Source organism: Pogoniulus pusillus, chromosome 13 (genome assembly GCF_015220805.1).
Source record: "Pogoniulus pusillus isolate bPogPus1 chromosome 13, bPogPus1.pri, whole genome shotgun sequence".
Classification (NCBI taxonomy): Eukaryota; Metazoa; Chordata; class Aves; order Piciformes; family Lybiidae; genus Pogoniulus; species Pogoniulus pusillus.
Genome location: NC_087276.1, coordinates 15,368,252 through 15,389,130, shown reverse-complemented (window position 1 = coordinate 15,389,130; position 20,879 = coordinate 15,368,252). Strand labels below are relative to the sequence as shown.

Sequence of the window (20,879 nt, the reverse complement as noted above, 5' to 3'; positions counted from 1 at the left end):
CAGCAGTGTATGTGAATGTATTCTACTGTGTTTAAAGGCTCCTCCCACGCTGCACAGGCAGTTGGGGGTATTCTGACCTCTCTTGTTTCCTGAGCCCTGTCTCCCATCCTGTGTTTACCAGTCTTCATCAACCAAGGCTAATGCTTCATTTTAATCCTGACCTTCTTGGGGCCTCAGGGGTCTCCTTTGGCAGAGGAGAGGCTATAGCAAGGCTCTCGAGGCTGCAGGCACAGTTGCAGCTTTGATTGCTGTCTGGCTGAGGTGAGGCCTGTTGCATTGTTCGGTCTTCTGAGAAAATGTCATTGAATGTGAAGAGAAATTAAATCCATTGTGCTTCCTGGCACAGAATAGCATCCTTAGTGATCAAAAGAGGTATGAGGGGGAGAGGACTTCCTGCATTCATCTGTCTTCCCTGCTACTGGAACATCTTGAGTCCTGTGTGATGGACTAATGATTTTTCAACTCTAAGCCTTTGTGAGGTTCTGTGAGTGGTTGCAAAACACTTGATAGAGTTCAGCTGGGGCACAGTCCCCTCTGGAATCTGTTCCTCCTCCACTAATTCTTCCTCTCTGACCAGTTGGTAACTGCAGCTGGTTTTCACGCCTCTGGGAATCTGTGTCCAGTGCAGCTGGTGTGGCACAGAGGGTAGTACCTTGTGCCCACTGCCATCTCTGCTCTCCTAGGAGATTCCCATTCAAGAGACTCCCCACAACTGCCACGCTGGAAAGAGCATGAAAGTGTTCATTTGTTAGGAATATTTTGAAGTGGATCACCTTCCCTATGGTGTCTCTGCCTGAAAGAAGGGCTTGCCAGCCTGCTGTCCGTTCTGGGGTGACACACCACCAAGGCAAGGCCTGACGAAGACCTTGATTCTTCTCAGTGCCATATAGAAAGGAGCATAATGTTTAGAAAATACTTCATGAATCTTTGACAGCTTTTGCCCTGCTAATTGGAGCTGAGCTGTAATGACCCTTTGTCTAACCAAAGATAATTAAGTGTCCTTGTCAGCCCTACACACTCAACCACAGTGAATCAAGGGTAGGAAAAAAAAACCAAAAGGGTTTATTCCTTTTTTCACCTCGTTTAAAACAAAGTAGTTAAAGTACATTTCTGTCAGAGCAGCATTTATGGTGGGCAGAAGAGGAAGAGTAAACATGCAATCAAGAAAATCCCCATGGAGCACTTCACTTGATGCCAGGCACAGTTTGAGCAGCAGGAGTCCAGCAGGAATGTGGCAGCAGCATCGATCCACGTTGTCAAAAGCATGACGAAGGAGAAGGAAGGATTAATGTCAATTCTTCCTAAAGCCTTTGATATGAATTATTAAACTTTGCCCAGTTCCTCCTTCTGGGCCACTGGAAAACCTTCATGTCAGAGTTGCTCACCTTTACCTACAGTGACTTGCTTTAAAGGGGTTGGATCAAGATAACAGAAATGAATTTGGCCATCCCACAATGATACTGAGAAGGGCAGAAGATAAAGAAATAATCAGTGAGGAAATATATGCTGTGCTGCCTGCTTTTTTGATCTTTAAAGAGATATTTTTATCAGTCTTCACAGTATAATCTAAAAGCCAGGCTGTCTGGGAAGGCCTGCAACTGCTGTTATCCACTTCTGCCTTTTGTGGCAAAATCCAGTGGAATTCACAGAGCACTGAAAAGCACCTGGCTGAGGACAAGGGAGCAAGCAGTGCTGCAGAGAGTGTAAAAAGCAGTTTAAAAAGACATTAAAACCTGTGTATTGCTGAGTTAAGAGACATCCTTCTTTTGGAGGATGAACCCATACTAGCTAGATGAGGAGCTGTGTTTGGCAGCTAAACTGTGCCCTTCTTGTGGCTTAGGCTGGACTTGGATGTCAAACTGCACCACAGCATCCTCCTCAGGTGATGCTGTGTTCTCTAAGGTTTCCTACTCCTGCTAGTCTGTCACATTCCATAGTGGTGATGTTCATTCAGTTTTCTGGCATTCATCCCCAAAGTGACAATAGTAACAACTGCAAGAGCCTGACAGTGCTGATGGATGAGTGGGTGTTGTGAGACTGGGGAGAGATCTTGTCACCAGGTAACACACTGGAGTGACCAGAGAGAGGACTCCTTGTCAGTGACCTGAAGATGACTGCAACAAATGAGAGAGGTTGAATGTAGTCTTTAAACCCTCTTGTTACCAGGAAAAGTTCACTTCTCAGCCTAAGGTAAGAGCAAGTGTGGTGCTGTATTGACATCTGCATTTGGGCTCCTGCAGGGGCTGAAGTCTGCTCTCCTTTTGATTAAATCAGTGGCTTTTAGTCTGTAAGACAGAAACATTTCCCATTCCTTCCTATCTCCTTCAGCAATTGTAATTCATAGACTCATAGAATACCAGGTTGGAAGGGACCTCAAGGATCATCTAATCCAACCCTTCAGGGTAAGAGTATAGTTTAAGTGAGCTAGCCCAGCGATGTTAGATGTGCCTCTGTACTGGCCTGGGGAATGTAGTGAGTGATTAGAGCCCAAACCAGCACAGGGGTGAGCAAACATCTTGTGTTAAGTGTGCCTTAGGCTGGCTCTGAAGTCGCTTATCCAGGAGGTTGAGCTCTGACAAGAGCTACTCTCTTGGTAAGAGTTACTGAGGAGCCAAATCTCTTCCAGTAGTTCACAGTATAAACTCCAGAGCACACTGCCTGGTTATGGCTTCACTGGTACCACAGGTGTTATTAACTGTGCACACTAAAGCATTTGATGCACTTTCCTCTGTCCTCTTTTATTTTTTTCAACATGTCTATCTTTTAGCTGCATCGTTATGCTTAGGTCCTTTTGTCTTCCAAACCAGAACCATCGTGCCTTGCCTTGCAGAGGTGACCAACCTGTTCTGCTCTTCAGACCTATGTGCTCAGAGGTATGATGTGAGTTGAATTTCATCTGGTTTCCTATATGTGGGCCACTTTGTGTCTGTGAACCCAATGATCACAGTACAGTGGCTCCTGTTGCCTGGGACCCTCATTTCTTGGGGTGCTAGAGCTTCATTATTGTCCACTCTGACATGCTGCAGAGATAAAGGTTTTCTTTGGAGCTGAGCACTACCGTGTCTCTGAAGAGCAGAGAGGTTTATAACATGGTGGAAGAATGTTTCCTTCCACTTGAGTGCTGAGGTCCTGACATTCCAATCAGAAAGGGGGTTCCTGGCTCAGTGATCTCTTTGCCTATTCCTGTGACAATTGGCGTGTTTGCTGAGAGGTGACTTACAGCCCATCTGAGACACAAACATCCGTTTATCAGGCAGCATGCATCACCCTAATGGAATTCTGTCAGCTGAGGATAAAATGTGGACTAAGAAAGCAATTAAAGAGTGAATCTCCAAACTGCAGGAAGAGCTAAGGATAGGGACAGAGTGCCCAGCTGAAGTGATTTCCTGTCCACTGTCCTCTAAATCTTACTGGGAAGAGATCAGTTTTTCACCCTTGTCTATTAGCACCAGCTCCAGCCACCCTGGCTTGGAACCCTGTGAAGTGCTGCAGTGTTGAGATCTAGGAAACAGTTGCAGTTTGTGACTTCTTTCTTACTGACCTATACATTACTGGAAAAGGAGAGAGCAGGCCTTTCTGGTGTTCCCTTTCTTAGCTCCTGGTTGATGGAGAGGATGGATCAATCCAGTGTTCAGCAGGGCAGGAGTTTTCCAACATGGCTTATTGCTTCCAACCCTGCACGATCCTTCAGCCATAGCTCACTACTTCGACTCTAATGAGGAGAGGAAAGCCACCACCTCATGCTCAGCTAGCAGCCTTCCACAGGTATGCTCTTTATTTTAGGAAGGTCCCAATTATATAGTGAGGCTGCAGTGAAAACCTGCCTTTAGCTTTTGACTTGCTGAAGATCTCTTTGGTGTGACTACAATCAGCTGGACTCAGTGTGTGTCTCTCCTCTCTGGCTCATGGGACCTCCAAAAATGGCAGCACACAGAAACTGTGTTCCCGAGGGCATGGTGTGATAGCCCACAATGACTCTGTTGGCTTCAAACAAGGTGTGTTACCTGGGATGATAGACAGGGTTGGTGGTTGGTTGGTTTCAAGTTGCTACTGGTCTTCTGGTCCTGGAGGAGGCAGGAGGTGGTTGCAGTGCTGAAGAGAAATTTTACATTTGCAGAGTTCATCTCAGAGGCTCTGCAAGGGCCAGGAGGAACCTGGTGCTCAGCTGCTGCCTTCTGAGAGAGTGAGCCCAGCCAAGCAGTAATGGGCTGAGCTGCCCTCCAGGCTCTGTGCTGGTCTGTACAGCTGGAGCGAATACAGGTTAAAGGCTCAGCTGGCAGGCACGGCGAGCGAGAAGGGAAGGCAATACAGAAGAAGCTGTGGTGGCTGTGAGGGCTTTTCAGGAAAGTGACTCCACCCAAGGAGAGCACTGTGCTTGGGAGAAGAGATGGTTCCTGTGGTAAGGATAATGAACTGGGTACAGTTGAGCCCTTTCATCTTTTTCACAAAGATTTCTTTCCTGCCTGATGGCAGCATACAGTGGCTGCCAGAATAGATGTTTCTGTCTATAACATGCTGGGGGAAGAACTTTCATCTTGAGCAAGAGAGAGCTTTCATCTTTCATCAAAAAAGGGCAAGGGCTGAGGCAGCAGCGGCACAGCAGCTTCGCTGGGTGCACTGCGGGGGGCTGGAAGCAAAATGAGTCAGCCCAGAGAGCGCTGGCTGCCAGCTCTGCTCCCTTACCACTGTGGCTTAGCAAGTGGAGAACACTGATGGTGCTCCTGCCTGCTGTTCATGCCTCTCTGCTCCCATTCATGAAAGGTTGTCCTGGCAACTTTCTGCAATCACACACCTTGGCTTTATTTTTTAAAATCTTCCCAACGTCAGACCAGGTTACGCAGGACTCTATCCACTTTGGCCTGGAAAACCTCCTAGGGATGGCAGCTGCACAACTTCTCTGGCCAAGCTCCTTTAATACTTGACTGCCCTAATAGGAAGAAGTTCTCCCTTTTGATACAGCAGTCTGTTCTTTCCCCCACTGATTAGAGGCCTCGATCTGCGTGGATAAGACTTCTGGCATTGCAGAAAGGTCATCTCTGCTGTCGTCATCTAGCTGTATAATGCTAAATTCAGTCTCCCAACTCTAATTTCAGATTTGCAGATTAGCAGGTCTTATGATCTGCCACTCTCCTGGTCTGCTAGAGGCACAGCTGAAAATAGAGGAAGCACTAAATCCACCTGAAATGGAATAAACTCAAACAGTGTTAAGAAGTGACCTATAGTGAATGTTGGTTCTGACCTGTGTCCAAAAGAATGTTTCTGGGTGGCTTGCTGTATACTGGAGATAGTTTCATAAGTAAGGATTAGCTGGGGAGCAGATGAATCAAACTAACACTTCCATTATCAGCACTGTCTGTGGCCATAATTCATGAAGAAAGATGTAGGTTGATAGTAAGAGTTCTCATTATGGTTAATATTGTCAGAGAAATGAACTAGCTTCTATTATTTGTCTCTCTGGGATGGTAATGTAGCTGAATATTAGCGCAAACCAGAGATCTGATCAAAACCCACTGGCCCAGCAAGACATTGCCATGGATTTTATTCACTCTCTTTGAGCCATTGAGAAAATCTTCTCTTCACCAGAAATCTGCAAGAAGCCAAGATCTGGGTTTCTCAGTACAGCACTTGGGTAGATCAGTGCAAGTTATGTCCTTGTGTTGTCTCTGATGACCTCTGGCATCCTCCACTGTCACTCTTTGCCCTGGAAGAGGAGCACTGAGGCCCTAGGGAGATCTGCACCTTGGCTGTCTGCTTGTGATATGAGACTAAAGGTCAGAGACACTTTTTCAGACTCCAAGAAGAGGAGAGGGTTGTAGGGAAGGATATTGTTGTATAGAAGCATATGGATGTGAGAAACGAAGAAGGGTCTTCAAAGGCCCTTTCACCTTGCAGATTTGATATGAAGATTCCTGCCAACAGGCTGAAGTGGAATATGTAAAAGGGGCTGAAAGTGTCACTGTGTAGAGAACACATGATGAGGAGCAGGCACTCATATGGGAAGAATGGAGAAGAGATTGGTGGTGGTTAATGGTACCACCCAAACTCTTCTAACTTATTCCAGCACAGATGATGCTGATGATTACCAGAAGGATATTGACAGCTGCCTAACACTAGTTCTGCTGTGCTTGAAGTCAGAAAGCAGAAAGGCTGCTGGACTTGTTCTGCAGAAAGCATTCAGATTGTGCAAGTTTGATGGTTGTTATTATTAACAGTAGGCAGGGGTAATAACATGGATGATTCAGTGTCTGACTTTGGCTGCAGTGATGCAGTACTGATATTAATGGGAAATCTGAAACATGAATTTGCAACCCATGTAGACTGAGCCTTAGGAAAGGGCCCTTCAAGGCAGTGCCACAGAAACTTTGCTGTTCATCTTCTTTATCCACTGATGCAGATGTAAATGGAGTTTCTCCAGGCTGATTAGCCTGTGGAAAGCTCCTGTCTGCATGATCATCTAGCACAGTGCTTCTGGGAGAGGAAAACTCATATTCCTGTGGTGGAGCTGATCTGCAGTGGTTTGGCTTTTGAGCAGATTTTGCTGTTTGGTTTCTTTTGCTGTCTGATCAGAGGGATTGCACCAGCTGACCTCCAGAAGCTCCTTCCAGCCTAAATGTTCTGTGATTCCATGACCATTATGGCTCAGGATCTTCTGTTTAACATAACTTACCTGCTGTATAATCATTTCTGCCAGCTGAAGCCTACAGAGCCTCAGCGTGGTGAATATTAATGGGTTGCTTATTTAATGCAATCAATCAATGCAAGCTGCAGATTGCCTGAGGCTGGGAGAAGTATTCATGTCCTCACTCTTCTGACTAGACAGCTGCTCCCAGGGATGGCACAGGGGAAGACAACCTGTGCCACAGCTCCTAGGTCCTCAGGTTATGTGCAGGGATGAATACATAACAGACAGTGCATGTCACCTGAATGAGTGTAATGCTAATGACCCTCTGGATCTGGGCATGACTGGAAAATAGCAAATGTGAGGCTTGTGAGGCTTTTTTCCCCCTTTCTCAACTACAGGCATCATTTGGTCTGATTCTCATGTCTTTAGACTTAGAAGTACATATTCAAGGGGAAAAATAGAGTTCTGTAGTTTAATGGAGAATAGATGGAATGCAATATGGCTTTATAGACTAATTTCCACTCTGTGTCTGATTGCCTTCTCTGTCTCTCCACGAGTAAAGGGGATAACATTTTGGAGAGAAGGCTGATTTAGGCTGAGCAGCAATGTAGGCATGGTGCAAATCAGTGTGAATTGTCCAAGAAGAACAAGGGCTGAATCTCTGTAATTGTCAGAATAATGGAATGGTGTCATTGCTTTTCTGTCTGGAATCTAGGCAGCAAGTCTCAGGACACTTGTAAGAGGACACATTTCTAGCAAGTGAAGGATGCTAAAAGTGAAGACAAAAATGTTATCTTCAGGTCTCTCTATTTAAGATCCTGCTGTCTTCTTGTGATGCTGACTCAGCTTTGTTATCCTGCAGGGAGGAGGGCTCTTTCTGCAGCTGTGGGCATTCAACCCTCACCTTCCTGTTGCATTGAGAGTGGGGTGACTTGAGGGGAAAAAAATTAGACCGGGCACAGAAAAGCACATCAGATTTGTGAGTGGGATGCCAGGCTGTGTTTCTCTCCTGAGCAAACCTAGGGAGGCAAAATGAGTAAAGACACGTAAGGCTTGTAAAAGGATGGATAGAGTTGGTAACATGCAGAAGTAAAACCATCAGGACGTGCTGGGGAAAACAAGCAGAAGATTAGTGGATTATTCTGCCCATAAAACAAAAATCAGAGAAGGTGGCTCAAGTATAGGAGGTGTAGATGATGAAGAACAAACCACCTTCACAGACAGCTGCCTTCAAGGTATGAACACAGGAGAGGAAAAGAGAGCAAGGAGTCTGTAAACAACAAAAGGAGTGGGTACAGACTGGTGTTTTATTCACAGGTGCCCTCCATCTGATCACTTGAGCTGCTGTGGCAGGTAAGGGGCTGGTGACAGACTCCAGGACTCAGAAGTTGCAGATACTTGATAATAATGGATGAAAGATCTGACAAGACTGGCCAGCTGTGTATGGACATGACTGTCCTGGAACCTCCACTGGAATAGCTACAGGCCACTGAAGGAACCGATGCACTTCTCTAAAATGGACAGAAGTGATTAACAGCACAGCTGATCTGGAAGAAGGAGGACACTGAAACCTGAAAGACACTCAGAAGTGACAGTAGCTGACAAAACCAGCCTTGAAGATGCAAGGCTAATAAAAATAGTTCATGGACCTGTGATGGATCTTGCTACTAGTTGGTGTGAGGAGAAAAAAGCTAAAAGAGGATGTGAGCATGAGTCTGGCCTCATGAATATGAGAAGCCAAAGAGCCTGTGCTTCCAGGAGCAGCTGTGTTCAGATTTAACAGGAAGAGAGGGCAGGCAATGCCACATATGAAGAGTGATGTTCTAATACCTACATCCCCTTTTGCTCAGGTCTGTGTCCACTGGAGATTATGGAAAGCTCTGGAGAGGACCTCTGAGAGAAGGGCCACCCCAGTCCTATGCAGCTGAACCACAGGGACACATTTTCCTACAGAAAAGAGAGCCATGAAAGCAGAACATAAATATTTGCAGGAGGAGCTGCTCATGTCAGACACAAACATCCCCTCCACGGTGCATGGAGCCTTCCGGACAATTTATCCTGATCTGCTGCAGTGCTCAGCAGGGTGTGAGATATGCCCTGAGGGGCCACAGGCTGTGACCAGCAGGAGCAGAGCAGTGATCATGCCTCTATACTGAGTGTTGGCAAGGTTACACCTTGACTACTGGGTTCAGTTTTGGGGCCCCTCACACCAAGAAGGACACTGAGGGGCTGGAGCTTGTCCAGAGAAGGGCAACAAAGCTGGGGAAGAACAGGGCTGGGGAGGAGCATCTGAGGGAACTGGGATAGTTGAGTCTGCAGATAAGGAGATTGAGAGGAGACCTCACTCTTTGCAATTCTCTGAAAGAAGGTTGGAGTGAGGTGAGGGTCGGTCCCTTCTCCCTAGTATCAGCTGATAGGATAAGATTAAATGGCCTCAAGATGCTCTGGGAGAGGTTTAGGTGGGACATAGGGAAAAAGTTTTTGGCTGCAAGAGCAGTCAGGGATTGGAACAGGCTGCCCAGGGAGGTGATGGAGTTGTTCAGGAAATGTGGACATGGCACTCTGGGACATGGTTTAGTTGATGTGATGGTGTTGTTTGATGGTTGGGCTCCATGACTTTAGAGATCTTTTCCAACCCAGACAGTTCTATGATTTTGTGATGCTACATCTCCAGTGGATCTATCCAACCTGCATTCACCTCTGGGCCCAGCTGCAAATAGGGAGACATCCTTCCCCCAGTGCTTGGCCTTGGTGCAGAGACTGCCCTATGTGCCCTGTACATCCCTGGTCCTTGCTGTGGCCACCAGTGATTTGCCAGATGTGGCTGCAGATGTTGGCTGCGGTGTGGTGCAGGGGCTGGGAACACACTGTGCCTGTGTCTGCACAGCAGCTGGTGAGGAAAACAAATTGCTAATAAGCAGGAGCTGAAAGAGATGTGTTTGGGAGTTCAGCAGAGAACATCACAGATAGATCATGCTGAGGGGACAGGTAGGATCTCTCATCCAAATGTCAGGGTATCATTATGCAGAAGAGCCCAGAGGGTATGGGGCTCCTGTCTCGGAAGGTGCCTGGAGCGGGAGTGACATGAGGAGTGATCTGGCTTTGTTCTACTTCATTTTATTTCTGTACTTATGGGGGGCTTCTGCCTCCTCCAAGTTTCTATTTATTTTTAATAACCTTAAACAGTGAATCCCATCCCATCAGAGAGAAAGGTAGACTGAGCTCACAGCTTACCCTTTGGTCATTGTGCTGTGCTCAGAGCCCTAGCAGGGAGCAGCAGCAGTGTGCAGGAAGGTTGTGTTTTGCAGTTTGGTGATCTTGTCACACCAAGACCAGGGAAACAATGGTTTCCAAGAAGGGTCAGTGACTCTCTGAGAGAGGATGGGTGGACCAGAAGAGTGATGAAGCAGCATCTTCATGAGTAGTAAGCAAAATAACACAAGGGCAGTGCTCCACACCTTTGTCTTCACCAGATCTGTATAATGCCAACTCTGTGAGTGGATGGACAAACTCTTATTCATCCATTGCACTTTGACAGGTCTAAGATGGGGAATAAGGAGCTCCCCTATGTTTTCCATCCCCACCACTCCCTGGGGCAGGCTCTATAGCAGCAGTCACCTTGTGGAGCTGCTCTGTCAGCTCAATCACTTGAGGCTGGGTGAGATGGAGGTCACAAGCCCTTACTTGTTGCACTGCTGGCTTGGTGATTTAGGAGCATATTGCACACTCTTCTGCCCTCACCCCCAGCCCTTTAGGACAGAGACCTTCTTAGGTGCACTGCAGCTGCTGACCTCTGCATCCTGCTTTAATTTGCAGGATGCAGTTAGGCAGAGGATGGTCATGTGCTACATGCCCAGATCTCATCTGAGTGTGCATCCAAGCTCTGCTGATGAGTGATATGACATGCAAAGCATTTAGAAATTAGTGAGTAAGAACAGGCACAATTTTCTAACAAGTAATGTCATTTAATGAATGATTTACTCTATAAAATAGAAACTACCCAGATGCTGGTTGGTTGATCTTTTTGGGGCTGGGAGAAGGCCCTTGCTTAGATGTACAAAGTCTTCTCTGGATTCTTTTATCAGCATTTGTAGTTGCTGGGAACAAGGAACTGTCCATGTGTTGAGAGAGACACTAAGGGGGCAATTTTTCTCTAAAATGTGGGAAGGCTGCAGAATGCCTTCCCACTCTGTCTCTTTGGACAAGTGATATGAAGGGCTCAGAGCTCACCAAGATCTTTATAGATGATTCATACCTAAAAGGGGTAGACTCAGGTGGTGGTACCTACCATGGTTCAGTCCTCTAAAGCCATTGGAGATGCCTCATTTGGCAGGGCGTCTTGTGGCTTCTGGTGTCAGTGCACATCCTTCTGGATGCTTTTCTGCATGTGCTGTGTCTCTTCCCTCAAGGTCTGGCTGCTAATTCCAGGGAATATGCTATTCAGAATGTCACAGTACACCATGTACATCTCTGGATCTATTTTGGGCTTGGGCAGAGATCGAGAGTTGCAAGCCTGCTCAGTGACTGAGTGCTGTAGCAGGTAGACATCACCGAAGAGTGCGGTCAGGATCTTGTGTGCAGCCTTGTAGGGGTCATCTTCAAACTGCACCATTGCCTTCAGCTCCGTCAGGGTGTAGCCGTTGTAACACTTGCTGTCCTCGGCCAGGGGCTGCACGGTCTCACCAATGTGTCTCACTTTCCACTTCAAGCATTTCAGTTCTCCTTTTACATCCTCTAGTTCTTTCTCCATGGCTTGGAATTCCTTTGTGGTTACAAATCTCCTGCCAAGGAAAGAAGTGGCAGACACAGTGTGGAGCTGAGAGGCTCAGAGGAGTGAAATCAGCCCAGCTTGCCTGGAGTCAGGCCCCAGAGCCCAAGGTTTGGAAAGGGGGATACTGGTCATGTTAGAGAGCACCATTCCCAGCTCTTATCTGCAGGCTTCAGAGTAACAGCAGAGTTCCTTCTGCTAGTACAGGAAGTGCTGTGCTTTCTTGTTTGGAAGGAGGCACCTTAAAACTATGCTGGTGGAGGAGCTGAGGTTGACAAGCTGGCCCAGGGATGGTCTGCAAATCAGGTCTGGAAAGCTAATGGAATGTATAGACAGTAGGATGTTTTGTTCCTTGGCTAACAGGGTTTGGGGAAGGGGCCCAGGGTTGTTTCTGGCTACCAAACCCTGGGAATATCTGAATTGTAAAATGTATTTAAAATCTTTTATGAGAGCCTTCTAATGACCCTACACCACTTTGAGTCCTTTGAGGACTTAAAGCTGTGTGTGGTCTGGATACGTACCTTTCATAATCAGGATCTTCCAGCTCTGATTCAAACCCCTGTCCTGTATTCTCTAATCCAGTTCTAGAACAGCCAGGAGACTGGGAGCTGTCTTCAGGAGTCATTGCTGCTGGAGGCCTTGTGCTTTTCCTGCTTGGGATCAGCGTGTGATCTGATGCTGAAGCTTGTAAGTTTTGTGCTGTGTGAGGACAAAAGGTGTAAAAGGAGGCTGCATTGATCCCTGGGTTGACTGGAGAGCAGTCAGAGTATTGCTGTGGCTTGGCTGAGCTGGGTGTTAGACTGAGCCTGGGGCTGGCTGGGCAAGATGCTGAAATAGTCCTTGCTCTGAGTGGGCTGGAACATGACATTACTAAATTTCTGTCTCTTTGCTCAAATGGTTGTGGTTTTGGTGATTCTCCTGGGGCGAACCTAGTGATGGAGGCAATGTCCAGCAGGGTTTGATCCTGAACTGTGGAGATCTGGCTGGTTGGTTCTGATGAAAGCGAAGAGCTGCTTGATGTGTCACTGGAGGAGCTTGACGTAGCGCATGGGGGGATGTTCTGAGCATTATGGTCACTCCTGTTCCTCTGCGTGCTAGTGACACTTAGAGCTGGGTGTTGTGAAGCCCTAAAGAAAGACAAACATAGGCTTTTTCCTCTGGACTGGTCTGAAGGCTTCTAAAACATTTTTTGGCCTATTTTGGGATAACTTTCAACTTGTTTCCTGTAACTGCATTTCCCCATGTGCTGATCAGCTCCTCATGTCTGTATAAACCCCTCTGATTCTTATGACCAAGACCAAAGTGTCTGAGAATAAACCACCAGATGCTTTCTGGTGCCAGCTATCCCTTCATCAGCTATCATCAGTGTGACAATCACTAGCACATCAATATTCTCCTTCTCAGAAGTCGTACAGCTCTGTGAGAGTCAAGAATTGAATGCTAGAGGACAGGAAGGGAAGAAAGCTACTGGCACGTTGACCGTGGTGGCAAATCTCAGTGAGAATGCAAAAGGATAGAGACTGCCTTGCAGGTTGCCACAGTGCTTGCCCTTGATCACTCCTGCAAAGTGTGAAGACCCACCCTCACCTTGGATGTGCAGGTTGCAGTCTCCTGGTAGCTCTGCACAGCTACCCAGTGAATTAGAGGATGAACAAACAGGCCAAATAGAAACAGCAGGGCAGCGCAGAATGACATCCTGGTGACATTGTAGGACATTTCTTTTATACAGCCCAATGTGTCAAGGACTTTTCTTCCCTCTCCTAAGCTGTAGATTTGCTGCAGGGCTCTGTTATTTCAAACATCTGGGATGCCAGACTACTCCTGAACACTTCTATTTTTCTGCTGGCTGCTGCCAGGCAGGAGAGATTCCCAGTGTTCGGGTTTGGTTTGGTTTTTGGGTGTGTTGTTTGTTTTTCTTTTCTGATTATGGCCAAATTTTACTTGATTTGGTGAGACTGATGGCAAGAGAGGATGATGTACCCATGTAGACTGGAATTGTGCTGACAGGTACTGGATGTAGCTACAAAATGCCTTGACCTGGAAGGGGGACACAAGCACACTGTGCTGATCACGGCTCAGGATTTATAACCGCCAAAGGACATGAGAAACTTTTGTAACAATAGCAGTGTCCAACTTCTCTTGTGTCCATATTGCTCTTGTGGTGGAGCACAGCAGAAAATCCTGGTCTGGGGAGCTTGTAGGAGATCTGGTGCATGAAATCCTGTCCTGTTGGTTCTGGTGGCTTGAATTTGTTCAACATTAACGTATGCGCCTCCCTGCACCGTTCTCAGTGTGGGATGCAATTAAATGTCACGTTGTTGAGGTTTTGACAGGTATGCCTCACACCTCTTGGCTTCTGTAGGCTTACTGAAGCCCTTTGAGAGGTCACAGCATAATTGTCAGGTTTGAATCGAATTTAGAGTTTTTATAATTGGAAATAGCAGAGACTAACAGAGCTATGCATAAAAACAGAGCCCAAAAATAAGCGTAAGGTGAGGTCTATAAAAGGCAGTGAGAAAGCAAGAGCAGGTATGGCAGGAGAGCACCCTTTCCCAGCACTGCCTTGCTGTCAGGAACCAGCTGAGCGGGAGAGGAAGACAGGAATTGCCAGCTAGATAGAAGCAAAAGCTTCTGAGGATGTTCAAACACTGGGGCAGAAGCTGAGGCGGGTATTGGGATCTCTGTCCTTGGAGGTGTTCAGAACACAGCTGGATGAAGAACTAAGTGACCTGATCCAGTCTGGTCTTGCTGTGAGCAAGAGACTAGACACAAGACCACCAGAGGCCCTATTTGCCTTCTGTTATTCTGTGATTCAGCCATTCTGCCTGGCTGAAAAGAACTTGTTTCCCCCAGAGGGAGCCGTCTGTGGGCTCATGGGCTGCTCTGAGACCCAGAGCACTAGTGGAAAAAGATAATTTTTGGGCTCAAGGAACACAGACCTCCTGGGTATTTCCATCAGAGCTGAACCTCAGGCATTTCTCAATCCTCAGAACAAACCTCCCCACTCAGGAAATAACTTTTGCTATGGCAAGATGTGGGAGCCTTATTCTGCCAAGAGCAAGCCCCACTTGCAGGTAACTAAAATAAAACTAAAATGTAATGATTTCTGCTTAAAAAAATCTGTATTTGTCCTCAAATATCTTACAGTCTGAAATTAACAGCAAGTAAGCAGCAATCCCTGCCTGCCTTCTGGGTCGGGAAATACGATATGCAGAGTAAATGAAAGGCTATCTGGGTGCAGACACAACCTGAGCTGCTGCATTTTCACCTTTTTGGCAGTGTTGGGCAGGATTTTGTGTGCTGGGGTTTGGGTTGGGGTTTCTATTTTGCATAAATCCAGGATTAGCTGTAGGAGATGGAATGGTTATTGAAAGATGCAATTTAAGAGCAGCAGAAAGCAGGTTTCGTAACTAATCTCACTGAAATCTGTAGAAGAAACATTTCCAGTTCAATTGTGCAGCAGAGGAAACAAAAAGGTTTTCTAAACTATCACTTTGTTTTGCTTTTCTCTCCCACCTTCTAATTCTCACTGGCTACAGTGCTAAACATGGGACTGAATTTGCTTTTATCATCATGTTTATCTCGGAAACAGAGGAGCTGGTTGCTTAAGGAGCAATCTGAAGGTTGTTAAAGCAAAATGTCAGTTTGGATTTTAGCAGAGGTAATTGAGGACAAAACTGAGACCTCTAACTTTGGAGTTTCCTAGTGGGCAAGTCTTTGCCTGAAGCCAGGAATGAAATTCCCATTGCTTTCAACACAGCCAGGCTGGATCTTAGATCTGTAACCATGGTGCTTTATCAGAGGGATTTTTTTCCACCTGTTTTTATGGCATGAATCACTATGAACTGAATAAATTACAGGAAGAACTGCAAGACCTGGAGTTGAAATCAATGCTGACATGAAATAGGAAGGTGATTGCAGCTGTCAGGTGCCTCCACAAGGAGAAACCTTGACACAACTTTGAGTGACACTTCAAATGCGTCAAGCTCTTGTTGTCTGCCTTCTTCCAGCCCTGTGCTGCTCAGCATATAAAGCATGTTCCCCGTTGTCAGAGTGACCTTGGCTGCCGTCTGTGCCTTGCCCTCTCCAGCTGAGCTTCAGCAACAGACTTTTTGTAACACTGAATTTGGGGACATGTGGAAGTTGCCTGCAAACCCAGCACCATTTCCCTTGTGTGGCACTTGCGACCAAGAAAACAGCAGCAGATATTGCGGTTTCTGTCTTCTTTTGTGAATCATTTTCACCACATTTTACATCTGGAGTTCTTCTGATGAACTTGTTTGGATAGAAAAGAAGTGACAATGTGCTTTGTGATGAAGCACTGAGGTGCTGGTTGCATAAATCTTACTGTAGACAGCCAGAGGTGGGAGGATGGTAGAAGAGCAGTGGGATGGACCCAGGGGAAGTACCTGGAAGGTGATGATATGGGAGTGAAATGGATCTTTCAAGGCCTTCTGTATGTCAGGTAACTCTCCAAAAATGCCCACACTGCCAAAACAGTGACTGTAGTTTGTGTTTTAATGCTGATTTTCATGAGTCTTTCAGTTTTTTACAAAAGAAACTGGTGTCCTGGACCCTGAGTTGTCTGCCTCACACATCAACCAAAACTTCCAGCCACAGACAGTAAGAATGTCTCATTTCCTGTTCATCTCTTGGCTCTGTCACCATACCTGTCCCTCCTTGTCCTTTATGACATTTCTGTTGCATCTCTCTTACCCCTTGTTCTACATAGATCACTCCCCTGCCCAGGGTCATTGATCTTTGCAGCTGGCTTCTCATATGAGTTCTTAGTAGTGGGAAAAGAGAGGAGAGTGGAAGCAGCATGGGCATACAGATGTCTGAGATCAGGTGCAGATGCTGTCTGAAGGCTACCATCAGTGAGCATTTCTTAGTAACAAATATCTGTGCAACCACCAAAAAAAACCTAAACCCTGGCATGAAACTTCTCCTTCTCTTGTTTTTGTACAGTGACTGTGCCCAGTCAGTGACTCCCAGCCCTGTACATCTGAAAACATTGGAACCTCCAAGGTTAAAAATGAGAGCAAACAGCCAATTAAGAGCCTTTAGAGTATTGCAGTGGCAATGCTAATTTTGGTATGAACAAAACCTGACTGGAGATACTGGATGTATTGGGCCAGCACCATATGTTTGCACAGGAAGGCAGCTTGGTGAGAGAAGAGGATGCCAATTTATAGCTAGTAGAGCTCCCTGATGCTGTTCTTTAGCCCAGATTTGGCAATTCTAAGATTAAGCCTCATCTGGAATCAAGCTTCTGATGAACTGTATGGTTTCAGGACACTTCTCAAAGCAGACAGTCCAGTCTCACCAACAGAGGTACCTGAGCTTCTGCCCTGGTCACAGAAGCACAGAATCACTATGACTTGAAAAGACCTTTAAGATCATCAAGTCCAGTCACTAATTCTGCTAAGACCACTGCTAGACTGTATCCTTGAGCACAGTATCTAAACAGCTTTTAAATACATCCAGGCATAAGGGTTCAACCACTTCCCTGGGCAGCTTGTTCCAGTCTTTGAGAAACCTCTTGGTATAGAAGTTTTTCTTAGTTCCTGTCCTAAACCTCCCCTGGCAAACTTCCAGGCCAGGATTCCTTCCCAGGTCCTGGCTTGGCATGAGGTCCTTCATGCTACCTGTGCTCTCGCAGTGCTCCTGGCTGCTCACAAACCTTTAGGATTGTCTTTTCTAAAATCACCTGGCCAGCTGGTGTTTGTCTTCCACCATTGCTCAGTCTTGTTCTTTTATTCAAAGTTTTTCCCCAAAATCCTTGCTTCTCCACAAGGACCAGAGGCTCTGCTCTATCTTTATGGCTGAAGAACAGAAAAATGCACGATGTCCTAGGTTGAGTGAATATTCCTTATGCACTGGTTGGTTCAAATTAGAACAGTCTCAGAACATTTCTAAATGAGAGCAGCTGACAGGTTCTCCAGAGGATGAAATGCTGGTTGAAGTAACTACGAGGAGTAACTCTGCCCTCCTGGTACAGGACCACCTGTGTGTGAAGAGTTCAAAAAGAGCTCAAAATCATCTGGCAGCATTCACTCTGCTAGTGAAAATCAGGTGGTGAGTTGACCAAGCAGTGGTGAGGACCTAGGTTATGTGCCCTTTTCTTTCATACAAGGAGGCCCATGCACAACCAAAGTGCTGATGTGACTTTGTGGCTGCTCTGATGTTAACAAAGCACTTCTCATGTTGTTCTCTTGCCATTAATGTTTCCCTGTTGGCCATGAGCCCTTTACACAGGTGGTGTGACCAAGAACTTTGGGAGTATATGAAGCTAGGAACAATATTCTGATTAGGTACAAGCCAGCCGTGGCTTGATGAGGCTTGTTCCAGGAAGGAGACTTGTCTGTAGGTTGTGAGGTTTTGGACCCTTCTGAGCAGCAGTAAGTACTGTTTTTTCCTCCCTAATAAGCATGAGTAATGAAGGCTCCAAAGCTGAAGTTGGATTCATAAAGAAACTGTGAACTGAGAGCAGAACTTCACTTATGTCACTTTATTAATATTGATTTTGTTGCATTACAGTAGGTAACTGATGTGAAGCTGAAATGGATGTAGTGCTGAAGAGTGACCACTGTTCTTTAACCTGATACCAGGCTTCTGCTTTGCACTTTGCCAGCGCTGGCAGCACACCTATGGAGGTAAGCTGTGTGTCCTTTCAACTCAACCCCTGAGGAAGGACTGGATGTAGGACCAACAGAACCTTGGTTCTGTTCCTTGGCACACTTAATGTCAAGAATTGTTATTTGTTCTTTGAAAGAAAGACCCTTGGACAGTCTTCATAATGAAATCAGCAGTTTGAGCACCAGCCAGGAGCCTTGGCAGGCAGGGAGTTCTCTTGGGAAATGTGACCCAGATCGGTTTGATACTGTCAGACACCTCTGTCAGTACCAAACTCTTTCAGAGAGGCCTCTGAAAAATGAAGGATGTGAATCTGCCTATGGAATGGTCCATAACTGACATTTTCAGTAAGCAGTGACCTGAGGGCAACCCAAGCTGGAGAGCAGTGCCAGCACTATCATGCCTGTGGGGAGACCACCTGCAGTGACATGGGACTGAGGAGCTGTTCCAACAGTTCTCAAGAAGGAACAGGACCCTCAGTCATGAGGGTTATGGCCATCGAGCTTCCATGAGTATGCAGCTGAGATGTGCATCTCAGCAAGACAGAGGCAGCCAAATACAATGAGGTTTCCAGATTTTAATAGCGCCGAGTCAGCAAGTCACTTTCCCAAGTCTCCCTCCTGCTGAATGAAGAATCACTTGGTCTCTTTGCAAGGAAATAGATGCATGAAACTGCACACATCTTTCCTGGAGAGTAAAGGAAAAGTAGAGTATTCAGAGCAGGGCAGGAGCCACGCTCTGGTGTTGCTCTGTACATTGAACCTCTGATTCCCATAGCTTTGAGTCAGAGTTTTTGCCAAGGCTGAATAGAAGCATAGCAATTTTCTGAGTAAGAGCAAGAAATGGCATTAATTATCCCAGTGTTATTGTCTACCCAAGCTGCTTTCAATCATTTTTGGATTCAATAGCATGCATCATTGTGAATTGGTGATAAATATAGATGAAAAAAGATAGTGATAATGAAAGTTATACAGGTGTAAATTAGAGCATATTTTTAAACTACTATGAAGTCACAGCTTCTTGAGAAAACATAGAATTATAGGATATGAGCACATCCTAAACTGAATCCTGAAGGATTTTGTGCACTCCATGTGCTAGTTGATTATGGTTTGGGCAATGCTGTCTGGGTAAGTTACAAACCTCTGTTCCCATGATTTCCTACTCCAGACCTTATCTTTAACCCCAGGGAGCCAGCGTGGGGGTGGAATAAGCCATTGTGTATCGGACATACTCAAGCCATGGTCACTTACTATTTGGGGAGCAGCTATGGAGGCACTGTAACCTCAGGTCCCCAGCCTCAGCCCTCTCCTCCTCAGTCCTGGAAAAGAGAATATAGAAGTAGCACCTTTAACAGAAACAAAAGCTGCTCCCAAATGTACAGAAATGGAAGGGTCAAAAGCAATAAGAGTACAACATACCTGGGCTCCTCCATCTATAGCCAGCCAGGCCCATTATGGAGATCCTAACGGTCTCAGGAAGGACTTGGTTCCTTTGGCTTTGCCCCTCTCAGGGGAAAGCTCACGTAAAGAGGCCATGGGGAATAGAAATGAGGGGCTCAGGGCTGCGTCTCTCCCACTCTTTCACTCTTCTGGATGGATCTAAGCGTCGGGGGCTAACAGCAGTGTACAGAAGGGGTGTGGTGGAAGTGGGTGTGTTGCTAGTGCTACACCATTTAAGGGCCAGTCCGTGTAATTTTCCAGAAGGAACAGCTCTGCGGGTAAACCTTCCTGTGTTGCAGAATAAAGTGCAGAATAAATTACAGAATAAATCCAAGGCAGAAGGTTACACTCATCCCTGTGTGCCAATGGAAGGTGGAGAGTCAGGCTGGAAACCCTCACCAATGTCCATATGAAAGGGAACCCGCTTTGTAAATGGGAGGCACGGGAGGTCAGTAGCTGGTCAGATGTTTAAGTGACCAAGGGGGAAATCAAAAGCAAAAGGTTGGCATGTCTTTGGGAAGCACTGATATGATCTGCACGACACCTTAGCTGAGCACCATGGAGTTAGAGAGAGAGCAGGCTGTCAGCAAGATGCATTAATGTACCAAAGCAAAGAAAAGAAGGAAAACACAGCATATGTGAATGGTGGCTTGGAAAGTTCTCATCCTCATAGTGTTTGGAACAGTCCTGATTTATTATCTCTGCAATAGCTTTGGTCCTGCTGTCTGTTTCAAATGACTCCTAGCACTTCAAAAGTACATTTTCCTCTCCCTGCAGAGACATTTTATCTGCACTGGCATCAATGGCAGTTTGAACTCAGTTCACTCTCGAATTTCACCGGTAGCATCTGCCTGAGGTTGGGTGGGATCTGCAGAGCAGGGGAAGGGCTCAGTCAGCAAGAAAAATGTAGAATCAGCTACAGTGCTACAATGGCTGTTGATGGACAGCTGCAAGTTGGAAATGCTTTGCTATGGATGAGTGAACTGTGGAAGGCTGAGTCTTCCAGATTTGCTTGCTAAATTTGTATGTTGGTTTAACTGCACCTAACGAGGGAGATTGCTTCGCTGGAGGAAAGGCAGACAGGAGACAGGGATGATCTGATCTGTAGGGTGCCCTTTCTGACTGGCGCCAGAGCAGGCTAACCTGCTTTCTCCTGTCTGCAGCGTCTCCAGTTCCAACAGGACTCAATACCCTGGCGTCCTACAGCCTGACCAGGTCTGGACGCACTTGCAAAAGCTGCTCCGCCTCCTCTTGTCAGTGGCGATAGAGGATGATAGATAATTCATGTTTACTTCTATTCCTTGCCCAAGGTAGTGACTACCTCTCCACGAGGACCACACCTGGATTTGATTTCCACCCTTTCAGGCCTTGTGTCCCTGAAAACAGGCTTCAATCCTTATGTGATCTCACCCCA

General features: G+C 46.3%; 1 protein-coding gene across 1 annotated transcript in view; it reads right to left on the bottom strand.

The window, feature by feature from the left end:
* Window positions 1-10,566: 10,566 nt before the first annotated feature.
* The window catches only part of GSG1L (GSG1 like), a 61,147-nt gene continuing 50,834 nt past the window's right edge, over window positions 10,567-20,879 (bottom strand). Inside the window, exons 6-7 of the mRNA XM_064153084.1 lie at window positions 11,912-12,517; window positions 10,567-11,403 (exon numbers count right to left, since the gene is read on the bottom strand). Of these exons, the coding sequence (XP_064009154.1) occupies window positions 10,977-11,403; window positions 11,912-12,517 (1,033 nt within the window). The 3' untranslated portion in view covers window positions 10,567-10,976. The remainder of the gene's footprint in view (window positions 11,404-11,911; window positions 12,518-20,879) is intronic.